The following is a 15,862-nucleotide window of genomic DNA, read 5'->3' on the forward strand; positions in this document are numbered from 1 at the left end:
CTGGACCATCAAGACTCAAATTCATTGATGTTGATCCTGGACCATCAAGACTTAAATTCAGTAATGTTGATCCTAGACCATCAAGACTCAAATTTAGTGATGTTGATCCTGGACCATCTAGACTCAAATTCAGTGATGTTGATCCTGGACCATCAAGATTAAAATTCACTGATGTTGATCCTGGACCATCAAGATTCAAATTCACTGATGTTGATCCTGGACCATCAAGATTAAAATTCAGTGATGTTGATCCTGGACCATCAAGATTCAAATTCACTGATGTTGATCCTGGACCATCAAGATTCAAATTCACTGATGTTGATCCAGGACCATCAAGATTCAAATTCACTGATGTTGATCCAGGACCATCAAGATTCAAATTCACTGATGTTGATCCTGGACCATCAAGATTCAAATTCAGTGATGTTGATCCAGGACCATCTAGACTCAAATTCAGTGATGTTGATCCAGGATCATGAAGAGTAAAATTCATTGATGTTGATCCTGGACCATCAAGATTCAAATTCACTGATGTTGATCCTGGACCATCAAGTTTCAAATTCAGTGATGTTGATCCAGGACCATCAAGACTCAAATTCAGTGATGTTGATCCTGGACCATCAAGACTCAAATTCTGTGATGTTGATCCTGGACCATCAAGATTCAAATTCACTGATGTTGATCCTGGACCATCAAGATTAAAATTCACTGATGTTCATCCTGGACCATCAAGATTTAAATTCACTGATGTTGAAATTTACTTATGTTGATCCTGGACCATCATGATTCGACTTCAGTGATGTTCATCCTGGACCATCAAGATTCAAATTCACTGATGTTGATCCTGGACCATCAAGATTCAAATTCAGTGATGTTGATCCTCGACCATCAAGACTAAAATTCAGTGATGTTGATCCTGGACCATCAAGATTCAAATTCACTGATGTTGATCCTGGACCATCTAGACTCAAATTCAGCGATGTTGATCCTGGACCATCAAGACTCAAATTCAGTTATGTTAATCCTGGACCATCAAGATTCTTATTCAGTGATGTTGATCCTGGACCATCAAGACTTAAATTCAGTGATGTTGATCCTGGACCATCAAGACTCAAATTCAGTGATGTTGATCCTGGACCATCTAGACTCAAATTCAGTGATGTTGATCCTGGATCATGAAGAGTATGATTCAGTGATGTTGATCCTGGACCATCAAGATTCAAATTCACTGATGTTGATCCTGGACCATCAAGATTCAAATTCACTGATGTCGATCCTGGACCATCAAGATTCAAATTCACTGATGTCGATCCTGGACCATCAAGATTCAAATTCTGTGATGTTGATCCTGGACCATCAAGATTCAAATTCACTGATGTTGATCCTGGACCATCAAGACTCAAATTCTGTGATGTTGATCCTGGACCATCAAGATTCAAATTCACTGATGTTGATCCTGGACCATCAAGACTCAAATTCATTGATGTTGATCCTGGACCATCAAGACTCAAATTTAGTGATGTTGATCCTGGACCATCTAGACTCAAATTCAGTGATGTTGATCCTGGACCATCAAGATTAAAATTCACTGATGTTGATCCTGGACCATCAAGATTCAAATTCACTGATGTTGATCCTGGACCATCAAGACTCAAATTCAGTGATGTTGATCCTGGACCATCAAGATTCAAATTCACTGATGTTGATCCTGGACCATCAAGACTCAAATTCAGTGATGTTGATCCTGGACCATCAAGATTCAAATTCACTGATGTTGATCCTGGACCATCAAGATTCAAATTCACTGATGTTGATCCTGGACCATCAAGACTCAAATTCAGTGATGTTGATCCTGGACCATCAAGATTCAAATTCACTGATGTTGATCCTGGACCATCAAGACTCAAATTCTGTGATGTTGATCCTGGACCATCAAGATTCAAATTCACTGATGTTGATCCTGGACCATCAAGACTCAAATTCATTGATGTTGATCCTGGACCATCAAGACTCAAATTTAGTGATGTTGATCCTGGACCATCTAGACTCAAATTCAGTGATGTTGATCCTGGACCATCAAGATTAAAATTCACTGATGTTGATCCTGGACCATCAAGATTCAAATTCACTGATGTTGATCCTGGACCATCAAGATTAAAATTCACTGATGTTGATCCTGGACCATCAAGATTCAAATTCACTGATGTTGATCCTGGACCATCAAGATTCAAATTCACTGATGTTGATCCTGGACCATCAAGACTCAAATTCAGTGATGTTGATCCTGGACCATCAAGATTCAAATTCACTGATGTTGATCCTGGACCATCAAGACTCAAATTCAGTGATGTTGATCCTGGACCATCAAGATTCAAATTCACTGATGTTGATCCTGGATCATCAAGATTCAAATTCACTGATGTTGATCCTGGACCATCAAGACTCAAATTCAGTGATGTTGATCCTGGACCATCAAGATTCAAATTCACTGATGTTGATCCTGGACCATCAAGACTCAAATTCTGTGATGTTGATCCTGGACCATCAAGATTCAAATTCACTGATGTTGATCCTGGACCATCAAGACTCAAATTCAGTGATGTTGATCCTGGACCATCAAGACTTAAATTCAGTGATGTTGATCCTGGACCATCAAGACTCAAATTCAGTGAAGTTGATCCTGGACCATCAAGATTCAAATTCACTGATGTTGATCCTGGACCATCAAGACTCAAATTCTGTGATGTTGATCCTGGACCATCAAGATTAAAATTCACTGATGTTGATCCTGGACCATCAAGACTCAAATTCTGTGATGTTGATCCTGGACCATCAATATTAAAATTCACTGATGTTGATCCTGGACCATCAAGACTCAAATTCAGTGATGTTGATCCTGGACCATCAAGACTCAAATTCAGTGATGTTGATCCTGGACCATCAAGACTTAAATTCAGTGATGTTGATCCTGGACCATCAAGACTCAAATTCAGTGATGTTGATCCTGGACCATCTAGACTCAAATTCAGTGATGTTGATCCTGGATCATGAAGAGTAAAATTCACTGATGTTGATCCTGGACCATCAACATTAAAATTCACTGATGTTGATCCTGGACCATCAAGATTCAAATTCACTGATGTTGATCCTGGACCATCAAGATTAAAATTCACTGATGTTGATCCTGGACCATCAAGATTCAAATTCACTTATGTTGATCCTGGACCATCAAGATTCAAATTCAGTGATGTTGATCCTGGACCATCAAGATTCAAACTCAGTGATGTTGATCCAGGACCATCAACATAAAAATTTGGTGAAGTTGATCCTGGACCATCAAGACTCAAATTCAGTGATGTTGATCCTGGACCATCAAGACTAAAATTCAGGGATGTTGATCCTGGACCATCAAGATTCAAATTCACTGATGTTGATCCTGGACCATCAAGACTCAAATTCAGCGATGTTGATCCTGGACCATCAAGACTGAAATTCAATGTTGTTGATCCTGGACCATCAAGATTCAAATTCACTGATGTTGATCCTGGACCATCAAGATTCAAATTCAGTGATGTTGATCCTGGACCATCAAGTTTCAAATTCAGTGATGTTGATCCAGGACCATCAACATAAACATTTAGTTATGTTGATCCTGGACCATCAAGACTCAAATTCAGTTATGTTGCTCTTGGACCGTCAACTGAAAAATTTAGTTATGTTGATCCTGGACCATCAAGACTCAAATTCAGTTATGTTGATCCTGGACCATCAAGAGAAAAATTTAGTTATGTTGATCCTGGACCATCATGATTCGACTTCAGTGATGTTCATCCTGGACCATCAAGATTCAAATTCACTGATGTTGATCCTGGACCATCAAGATTCAAATTCAGTGATGTTGATCCAGGACCATCAACATAAAAATTTGGTGAAGTTGATCCTGGACCATCAAGACTCAAATTCAGTGATGTTGATCCTGGACCATCAAGACTAAAATTCAGGGATGTTGATCCTGGACCATCAAGATTCAAATTCACTGATGTTGATCCTGGACCATCAAGACTCAAATTCAGTGATGTTGATCCTGGACCATCAAGACTCAAATTCAGTTATGTTGATCCTGGACCATCAAGATTCAAATTCACTGATGTTGATCCTGGACCATCAAGATTAAAATTCACTGATGTTGATCCTGGACCATCAAGATTCAAATTCACTGATGTTGATCCTGGACCATCAAGATTAAAATTCACTGATGTTGATCCTGGACCATCAAGATTCAAATTCACTGATGTTGATCCTGGACCATCAAGATTAAAATTCACTGATGTTGATCCTGGACCATCAAGATTCAAATTCACTGATGTTGATCCTGGACCATCAAGATTAAAATTCACTGATGTTGATCCTGGACCATCAAGATTCAAATTCACTGATGTTGATCCTGGACCATCAAGACTCAAATTCTGTGATGTTGATTCTGGACCATCAAGATTCAAATTCACTGATGTTAATCCTGGACCATCAAGACTTAAATTCAGTGATGTTGATCCTGGACCATCAAGACTCAAATTCAGTGATGTTGATCCTGGACCATCTAGACTCAAATTCAGTGATGTTGATCCTGGATCATGAAGAGTAAAATTCAGTGATGTTGATCCTGGACCATCAAGATTCAAATTCACTGATGTTGATCCTGGACCATCAAGATTAAAATTCACTGATGTTGATCCTGGACCATCAAGATTAAAATTCACTGATGTTGATCCTGGACCATCAAGATTCAAATTCACTGATGTTGATCCTGGACCATCAAGACTCAAATTCTGTGATGTTGATCCTGGACCATCAAGATTCAAATTCACTGATGTTAATCCTGGACCATCAAGACTCAAATTCAGTGATGTTGATCCTGGACCATCAAGACTTAAATTCAGTGATGTTGATCCTGGACCATCAAGACTCAAATTCAGTGATGTTGATCCTGGACCATCTAGACTCAAATTCAGTGATGTTGATCCTGGATCATGAAGAGTAAAATTCAGTGATGTTGATCCTGGACCATCAAGATTCAAATTCACTGATGTTGATCCTGGACCATCAAGATTAAAATTCACTGATGTTGATCCTGGACCATCAAGATTTAAATTCAGTGATGTTGATCCTGGACCATCAAGATTCAAATTCACTGATGTTGATCCTGGACCATCAAGATTCAAATTCAGTGATGTTGATCCAGGACCATCAAGATTAAAATTTATAGATGTTGATCCTGGACCATCAAGATTCAAATTCACTGATGTTGATCCTGGACCATCAAGATTAAAATTCACTGATGTTGATCCTGGACCATCAAGATTCAAATTCACTGATGTTGATCCTGGACCATCAAGTTTTAAATTCAGTGATGTTGATCCTGGACCATCTAGACTCAAATACAGTGATGTTGATCCTGGATCATGAAGAGTAAAATTCATTGATGTTGATCCTGGACTATCAAGATTCAAATTCACTGATGTTGATCCTGGACCATCAAGATTCAAATTCAGTGATTTTGATCCAGGACCATCAACATAAAAATTTAGTTATGTTGATTCTAGACCATCAAGACTCAAATTCAGTTATGTTGATCCTGGACCATCAAGAGAAAAATTTAGTTATGTTGATCCTGGACCATCAAGACTCAATATCAGTTATGTTGATCCTGGATCATCAAGATTCAAATTCACTGATGTTGATCCTGGACCATCAAGACTTAAATTCAGTGATGTTGATCCTGGACCATCTAGACTCAAATTCAGTGATGTTGATCCTGGATCATGAAGAGTAAAATTCAGTGATGTTGATCCTGGACCATCAAGATTCAAATTCACTGATGTTGATCCTGGACCATCAAGATTCAAATTCACTGATGTTGATCCTGGACCATCAAGATTCAAATTCACTGATGTTGATCCTGGACCATCAAGACTCAAATTCTGTGATGTTGATCCTGGACCATCAAGATTCAAATTCACTGATGTTAATCCTGGACCATCAAGACTCAAATTCAGTGATGTTGATCCTGGACCATCAAGACTTAAATTCAGTGATGTTGATCCTGGACCATCAAGACTCAAATTCAGTGATGTTGATCCTGGACCATCTAAACTCAAATTCACTGATGTTGATCCTGGATCATGAAGAGTAAAATTCAGTGATGTTGATCCTGGACCATCAAGATTCAAATTCACTGATGTTGATCCTGGACCATCAAGATTAAAATTCACTGATGTTGATCCTGGACCATCAAGATTTAAATTCAGTGATGTTTATCCTGGACCATCAAGATTCAATTTCACTGATGTTGATCCTGGACCATCAAGATTCATATTCAGTGATGTTGATCCAGGACCATCAACATAAAAATTTGGTGAAGTTGATCCTGGACCATCAAGACTCAAATTCAGTGATGTTGATCCCGGACCATCAAGATTAAAATTTACAGATGTTGATCCTGGACCATCAAGAGAAAAATTTAGTTATGTTGATCCTGGACCATCAAGATTCGACTTCAGTGATGTTCATCCTGGACCATCAAGATTCAAATTCACTGATGTTGATCCTGGACCATCAAGATTCAAATTCAGTGATGTTGATCCAGGACCATTAACATAAAAATTTGGTGAAGTTGATCCTGGACCATCAAGACTCAAATTCAGTGATGTTGATCCTGGACCATCAAGACTAAAATTCAGTGATGTTGATCCTGGACCATCAAGATTCAAATTCACTGATGTTGATCCTGGACCATCAAGACTCAAATTCAGCGATGTTGAATCCTGGACCATCAAGACTTAAATTCAGTGATGTTGATCCTGGACCATCAAGACTCAAATTCAGTGATGTTGATCCTGGACCATCAAGATTCAAATTCACTGATGTTGATCCTGGACCATCAAGACTCAAATTCAGTGATGTTGATCCTGGACCATCAAGAATTAAATTCAGTGATGTTGATCCTGGACCATTAAGAGAAAAATTTAGTAATGTATATCCTGGACCATCAAGATTCGACTTCAGTGATGTTGATCCTGGACCATCAAGACTCAAATTCAGTGATGTTGATCCTGGACCATCTAAACTCAAATTCAGTGATGTTGATCCTGGATCATGAAGAGTAAAATTCAGTGATGTTGATCCTGGACCATCAAGATTCAAATTCACTGATGTTGATCCTGGACCATCAAGATTAAAATTCACTGATGTTGATCCTGGACCATCAAGATTTAAATTCAGTGATGTTGATCCTGGACCATCAAGATTCAAATTCACTGATGTTGATCCTGGACCATCAAGATTCAAATTCAGTGATGTTGATCCAGGACCATCAACATAAAAATTTGATGAAGTTGATCCTGGACCATCAAGACTCAAATTCAGTGATGTTGATCCTGGACCATCAAGATTAAAATTTACAGATGTTGATCCTGGACCATCAAGATTCAAATTCACTGATGTTGATCCTGGACCATCAAGATTAAAATTCACTGATGTTGATCCTGGACCATCAAGATTCAAATTCACTGATGTTGATCCTGGACCATCAAGATTCAAATTCAGTGATTTTGATCCTGGACCATCTAGACTCAAATTCAGTGATGTTGATCCAGGACCATCAACATAAAAATTTAGTTATGTTGATCCTAGACCATCAAGACTCAAATTCAGTTATGTTGATCCTGGACCATCAAGAGAAAAATTTAGTTATGTTGATCCTGGACCATCAAGACTCAATATCAGTTATGTTGATCCTGGACCATTAAGAGAAAAATTCATTGATGTTGATCCTGGACTATCAAGATTCAAATTCACTGATGTTGATCCTGGACCATCAAGATTCGACTTCAGTGATGTTCATCCTGGACCATCAAGATTCAAATTCAGTGATGTTGATCCTGGACCATCAAGATTCAAATTCAGTGATTTTGATCCTGGACCATCTAGACTCAAATTCAGTGATGTTGATCCTGGATCATAAAGAGTAAAATTCATTGATGTTGATCCTGGACTATCAAGATTCAAATTCACTGATGTTGATCCTGGACCATCAAGATTCGACTTCAGTGATGTTCATCCTGGACCATCAAGATTCAAATTCAGTGATGTTGATCCTGGACCATCAAGATTCAAATTCAGTGATGTTGATCCATGACCATCAACATAAAAATTTGGTGAAGTTGATCCTGGACCATCAAGACTCAAATTCAGTGATGTTGATCCTGGACCATCAAGACTAAAATTCATTGATGTTGATCCTGGACCATGAAGATTCAAATTCACTGATGTTGATCCTGGACCATCAAGACTCAAATTCAGCGATGTTGAATCCTGGACCATCAAGACTTAAATTCAGTGATGTTGATCCTGGACCATCAAGACTCAAATTCAGTTATGTTGATCCTGGACCATCAAGATTCTAATTCAGTGATGTTGATCCTGGACCATCAAGGCTCAAATTCACTGATGTTGATCCTGGACCATCAAGATTCAAATTCACTGATGTTGATCCTGGACAATCAAGATTCAAATTCACCGATGTTGATCCTGGACCATCAAGACTCAAATTCAGTGATGTTGATCCTGGACCATCAAGACTTAAATTCAGTGATGTTGATCCTGGACCATCAAGATTCAAATTCACTGATGTTGATCCTGGACCATCAAGACTCAAATTCACTGATGTTGATCCTGGACCATCAAGACTCAAATTCACTGATGTTGATCCTGGACCATCAAGATTCAAATTCACTGATGTTGATCCTGGACCATCAAGACTCAAATTCAGTGATGTTGATCCTGGACCATCAAGACTTAAATTCAGTGATGTTGATCCTGGACCATCAAGACTTAAATTCAGTGATGTTGATCCTGGACCATCAAGATTCAAATTCACTGATGTTGATCCTGGACCATCAAGATTCAAATTCACTGATGTTGATCCTGGACCATCAAGATTTAAATTCACTGATGTTGATCCTGGACCATCAAGACTCAAATTCTGTGATGTTGATCCTGGACCATCAAGATTCAAATTCACTGATGTTGATCCTGGACCATCAAGACTCAAATTCAGTGATGTTGATCCTGGACCATCAAGACTTAAATTCAGTGATGTTGATTCTGGACCATCAAGACTCAAATTCAGTGATGTTGATCCTGGACCATCAAGATTCAAATTCAGATATGTTGATCCCGGACCATCAAGATTAAAATTTACAGATGTTGATCCTGGACCATCAAGATTCAAATTCACTGATGTTGATCCTGGACCATCAAGACTCAAATTCACAGATGTTGATCCGGGACCATCAAGATTCAAATTCAGTGATGTTGATCCTGGTCCATCAACATAAAAATTTGGTGAAGTTTATCCTAGACCATCAACACTCAAATTCAGTTATGTTGATCCTGGACCATCAAGAGAAAAATTCAGTGATGTTTATCCTGGACCACCAAGATTCAAAATCACTGATATTGATTCTGGATCATCAAGATTCAAATTCACTGATGTTGATCCTGGACCATCAAGATTCAAATTCAGTGAAGTTTATCCTGGACCATCAAGACTCAAATTCAGTTATGTTGATCCTTGACCATCAAGATTCAAAATCACTGATTATGATTCTGGATCATCAAGATTCAAATTCACTGATGTTGATCCTGGACCATCAAAATTCAAATTCAGTGATGTTGATCCTGGACCATCTAGACTCAAATTCAGTGATGTTGATCCTGGACCATCAAGATTAAAATTCACTGATGTTGATCCTGGACCATCAAGATTCAAATTCACTGATGTTGATCCTGGACCATCAAGATTAAAATTCAGTGATGTTGATCCTGGACCATCAAGATTCAAATTCACTGATGTTGATCCTGGACCATCAAGATTCAAATTCACTGATGTTGATCCTGGACCATCAAGATTCAAATTCACTGATGTTGATCCTGGACCATCAAGATTCGACTTCAGTGATGTTGATCCTGGACCATCAAGACTTAAATTCATTGATGTTGATCCTGGACCATCAAGATTCAAATTCACTGATGTTGATCCTGGACCATCAAGATTTAAATTCAGTGATGTTGATCCTGGACCATCAAGTTTAAAATTTACTGATGTTGATCCTGGACCATCAAGATTCAAATTCACTGATGTTGATCCTGGACCATCAAGATTCAAATTCACTGATGTTGATCCTGGACCATCAAGATTCAAATTCACTGATGTTGATCCTGGACCATCAAGATTTAAATTCAGTGATGTTGATCCTGGACTATCAAGATTCAAATTCAGTGATGTTGATCCTGGACCATCAAGAGTAAAAATTCACTGATTTTGTTCACTGTTTTGACCTTTTGAATTCGTGCCTTCTGTATTCTTCAGTTCTGCTCATTGTGAAAACGTAGCCCTATATAAGAGTGTGAATTACGTAGCCTCAGCTACTTATGGCTGCATTTTGTCTTTTAAATGAACGCTCATAGTGGTAGGACACCACAAACAGCTTTTTTTTTTCGCACTACCAGCTGACCACTTACCTCTGTGTGAACGGCTTTTCCACTGTTACCAGTTTGCCCAGTAGCTCGCCATGTATGTCATCAGACTTAAGACGCAAAGAGGAGTTGATCATGATGAAAGGGGTTAGAGTCCGGGGAAGAATGGTTCCAGAAAGCAGGTAAAACAAACACAAAAGCCAAAAAAATAAAAAATAAACATAGTAATAAATAACAGAGTGAGACATAAATAACAGAGTGAGAACATGGTAAGATCTGAAAACGTGGTAAAAACATAAGGGCTTTTCTTTTTCTGGATTACTGTCGGTTGGGTTTAGGGAAGGGCATGATCGGGTCAATCTGTGCTTTTGAAAACACTATTGGTTGGGTTTAGGTAGGGGATTGATCAATCAGTCAGTCAACAGCGGCCTCTGGTTGATTTACGCGAGAACAGCACTCGCGAGAGACATTTGAGGTCTGAAAAAGCATACACAGCAGCCTCCGGTGGATTTTTCTGGTGGAAAAACGTAAGTCCCGGGTCGTATTTTGCGATCTTCAGAAATGTATACAGGGGTACATATTAGTAATAAGCATGGATTGGAATTCTCGGTTTTGTTGACCCTTCTTTAGTCCTTGTGTCTGATTTTAGGTTCCAGGAACCAATTCCAAAGCAAAACTAGACATTTACAGCTATAATACACTAATGATCCAGACAAACACACTTGTATAATAAGGAACAGATGCAAGGTACAACTGCCCAAATATTCTTTGGCACCATTACTTGGTAGGAACTCTGAGCAAATTATGCTGTAATTCCTAAACACATTACTCAATAAAAGAGAAAAAAGGGTCAAATCAAGCTCGACATATTATGACATTTAAATTCAAGTATGTATTTAAAAGTGATATACAGAGTATGTGTTGTTTAGTTCATTTAGATGTTTGGTAACACTTTAGTTTAGGTAACAATTCACTGTTATTACAACTGGCCTATCACCTGCCTTTTATTAGGATATTAACTATTTCTTAGCACTTACAAAGTATGATTACATCCTTAATCCTACACAATACCTAAACCCAACCTTACTAATTATTAATAAGCAGTTTATTAGTAGTTTATTAAGCTAAAAGTCTTAGTTAATGGTTTGTTAATAGCATGAATTGTACATTAAAGTAAAGTGTGATCATTCTTTCCTTCATTCACAGCTGGTTTAAGAAGTAGTTTCCGACTGAGCCGGAAGAAAAACACGAGCCAAGAGGTGAAACAGAAGATTGGTGAAGTGCATTCTGGGATACATGTACCAATATATCAGGATGTCCTGCTTTACCAGAGAAACCCTGAAGAGCCTTATCGCCTTGTGCTTCTAACAGGTCAGAAACATTACTTGAAGAAAAATGTACGAACTATCATAGCGTTAAAATATGCATCTGAGCAAGTCTCTGACAGTGTAATGTGGTTTAACGTTATAGCCTTTGTCTTTCGTGTGTTATATTATGAATAACTTCACATGAATGTGCTGAGGACATACATATTTCTGCTCTAAAATATCTGTTATTGTTACATTCTTACTAGAACGTGCAGCGATCAATGTGTTGACTGCATTTATTTAGCAGTAAATATAGCTCGGATGCTAATGTTGCATTATAAGTGAAATTAAAGTGTTGACAATGCATTTGCTTTGCACTAAAATTAGTTGTTGGTAATGTTGCATTGTTTTTGAAACCTGTTATGAGCTGTCAAACAGCATGTATTTCAATCCAGGCTCATTCTTAAAACATAGTCCCGCGGACGTTTCTGGAGACCACGAAACAGGTCCCAGGAGGTACATATTTGTGCAGTTTTTGTTTTTGCTAATCCGCGAGAGGCTGCTGTGTGTGCTTTTTCGCATCTCGAACTTTGTTCTCGCGTAAAGCCACCAGAGGCCGCTGTCGAATGATGGTCTGTCTGACTGACTGACTGAATGATTGACTGGCTGACCCACCCTCCTCCTCCTCCTTTCCTAAACCCAACCGGTTTTACAGATTGACCCGCACACCCGCCCTCTTGCTTCCCTAAACTCAATCAACGGTTTACAAAAGCTGTGCAGAAAAAGAAAAGCCCTCGTCTGCTTTTGACCACATTTTCGGATTTCTCCACATTCTCATCCTGATATGAACACGTTCACTTTATTTTTCGGATTCTGTTTTTATCTGATTTCTCGAACCACTCTTCCCCGGATTCAAGCCCAGTCCTCACTGTCGCTGCGGTCAGCTCCCCTCCGGGTCTCCACTCCGCCTACGTACACAGTAAGCTAACCGGACAAACTGATTGGGGCGGGAAAGCCCTCCACACAGAGGTGAGCTGTCAGCCGGTGAGTGGGAAGAGGAGCGGCATCACACCACGTCATGGCGATCGCTTAAAAAAATTAAATGCAGCCATACGTACCTCTGGCTACGTAAATTGCAGTCTCCAGGAACGTCCCCGGAACTACGTTTTCAGAATGAGCTTGGGTTGATATGTTTTCTTCAAATACATCACAAATTGTGGTATGTCACAATACATTTGCATCTTATGTTTTATTGATGACGTCACTAGCGACTAGCCAACGTTGATTTGACGGTGATAAGATAAAAGTCGACTTTAAAAAATATAACGTCAATCAACCCCTAATATATATATATATATATATATATATATATATATATATATATATATATATATATATATATATATATATATATATATATATATTTATATATATATATATATATATATATATATATATATATATATATGAGCAATATCACACGAGTAGCAGTGCGATATGGCTGTATATCGGCACTGGTGGGAGGCGTGCATTGATCTGTAGATCTGTAGTGTCAGTTTGACGGCATAATTGTGTATATAAAAACAAAATCAAACATGGAGAGTCTCAAAATACCTTTTGTATGAAGAACTACTTTCTTACGGATTCAAATCATATGCTGACAGTTAAACAGTTGAATGTGCATCTATTAAACTCTAGATCTGTAGTGTCTGCTTTTTCCTGGCTGTATATGGGCGGAGTAATACACAAAGGGTAAAGAGGCTGTAGGATTTCTGATATTGTACAATATCGCACGGCTATCAGCCAATCAGATTTGAGAACCAGACAGAACTGTTGTGTGTATATATATATATATATATATATATATATATATATATATATATATATATATATATATATATATATATATATATAAATTAATTATGAAGAAGTAACCCAACTTCTACCATACTAACTGTTAATATGCAGCCAATTAGGCTAGGAGTGTTAGTGACTGGTTTGTTAATACAGTGAACCAAAGTGTTACCGCCAAGTCTGAAGATCTATTGTGTTGGAAAAAGAACATCACCTCCTAGTGCCACATTTATGTTCATATATCAGTGGTAGACGACCCAGGTTCTGACCTTGCTGAGATGATTTAACATCTTTGAATTAAATCCTTGAACATACCGGTTCTTTGGCCAGACTTGTCAAGGCTCAGTTGAAGTCCTTCGGCAGAATTCACTGAGCTCCTGTACATTTTCTGTTGTTTGTTTAGGAAAGGAGACTGTGTTCACCAACACCTTGCCAGCAGCTGTTCTCACCCATGATATATCTAAGACTTAATGCTCTAAATTTACCACAGGGACACAATGTTGATTCATCAGTGGATAAAGACTTTGAATGATCTCACACACCTCATCAGATTTCCAAGTAGAATATCATTTGTTATTACGCAAACGCAAAAGAGATCAGAAGCACAGAATAATACATTTTAAACAATAGAAATTCTATACCATTCACTTTAGAAAATTAAAATTTAAACCCTCACTTTGTTAAACAGCTGAACAGATCTGCATATCATGCCTAATGGAATGTCAACTTTTGATTAGTTATTTTCTGAGCTCTTCACTGTAAAAAAAATATCGCTGCCTTAATTTTTTTAGATCAATCAAATGGACTTTTCCAACCCAGACTCATTTTAAACACATACCTCTATATACATTTCTGGAGAGCGCCAAATACACCCCAGAAGTTATGCTTTTTTTGCAGTCTTTGTTTTCTTTATATATATATATATATATATTATTATTATTATTATTATTTTTATTTTATTTTATTTATATTTCCCAAATGATGTTTAACAGAGCAAGGAAGTTTTCACAGTATGTCTGATAATATTTTTTATTCTGGAGAAAGTCTTATTTATTTTATTTCGGCTAAAATAAAAGCAGTTTTTTTCATTTTTGAAAATACATTAAATTACAGAAATTTCCTTAAATTTAAATTTCTGGTAAATTTCTGTAATTCATCCTCTGTTGTTAAAAAAAATATCTGTTATTTTATTATTATTTTTCAGCACCCAACACTGTAAAAAAAATCTGTAATTTTACAGTTTATTTCCGGCAGCTGGGGTGACCATTAAATTACAGAAATTTACAGTTAAAAAACTGACAGAAATTGAATTACAGAAATTTACAGAAATTTACCAGAAATTTAAATTTAAGAAAATTTCTGTAATTTAATGTGCATTTTTTTTACTTCACTTTCCACTTGTGGACAATAAAGAAAGTAAAGTAAAAAATATATATATATATAATAGAACGGACATTAAATTACAGAAATTACCTTAAATTTAAATTTCTGGTAAATTTCTGTAACTCAAACTGTAATTAAAAATATCTGTTTTTTTCCAACACCCACACTGTAAAAAAATCAATAATTTGATTGTTTATTTGCGGCATCTGGGGCATCAGGAAAAAAACGTAAAATAACGACTGTTTAATTATAAAAAAACGACCCCAGCTGCCAGAAATAAACTGTAAAATTACAGATTTTCTTTACAATGTATATAATAATACTGAACAGCTGTGATGTCAGACCTTGAGTGATTTTAGAAAGACCAAAATAACATTTCACTGGTTTGTCCATTAATGCTGTCCACCGCACCCATTTTTCTCACCACATGATCACTTATATCAAAATCACATGACTTTTTTTTTAATGCGCATAGTAGAATTTATTTTGTAAAAGTGTTTCCATCGTAGTTTATGCACATAAATTTGTTATCAAATAATCCTACTCATTTGTGCGCTTTAGATTTTTATGTGCATTTTCAAAATTCATGCACATCTTGTCACTTCTGTCAAGCTTTTTTTAATGCAATAATCCAACATCTGCATAAACGTAGGTGGTTGAAAGCATAGCTCATGACAATTTTATTTATATAGCAAAGTGTTTAAGAACGAACATGTGCCAATGTGACTTGCAAACAGATGAACAGAAAGGAAAACATACAACAGCAAACAAGTTAAGAAACA

General features: G+C 37.3%; 1 protein-coding gene across 2 annotated transcripts in view; it reads left to right on the forward strand.

Annotated features, from left to right (window-relative positions):
* The window catches only part of mpp7b (MAGUK p55 scaffold protein 7b), a 178,121-nt gene that overhangs the window by 135,305 nt on the left and 26,954 nt on the right, over nucleotides 1-15,862 (forward strand). For both annotated transcript variants that reach the window (XM_073922600.1, XM_073922598.1), the window contains one exon: nucleotides 11,743-11,907. In XM_073922600.1, the coding sequence (XP_073778701.1) occupies nucleotides 11,743-11,907 (165 nt within the window). The remainder of the gene's footprint in view (nucleotides 1-11,742; nucleotides 11,908-15,862) is intronic.

Source organism: Danio rerio, chromosome 2 (assembly GCF_049306965.1).
Source record: "Danio rerio strain Tuebingen ecotype United States chromosome 2, GRCz12tu, whole genome shotgun sequence".
Taxonomy (NCBI): Eukaryota; Metazoa; Chordata; class Actinopteri; order Cypriniformes; family Danionidae; genus Danio; species Danio rerio.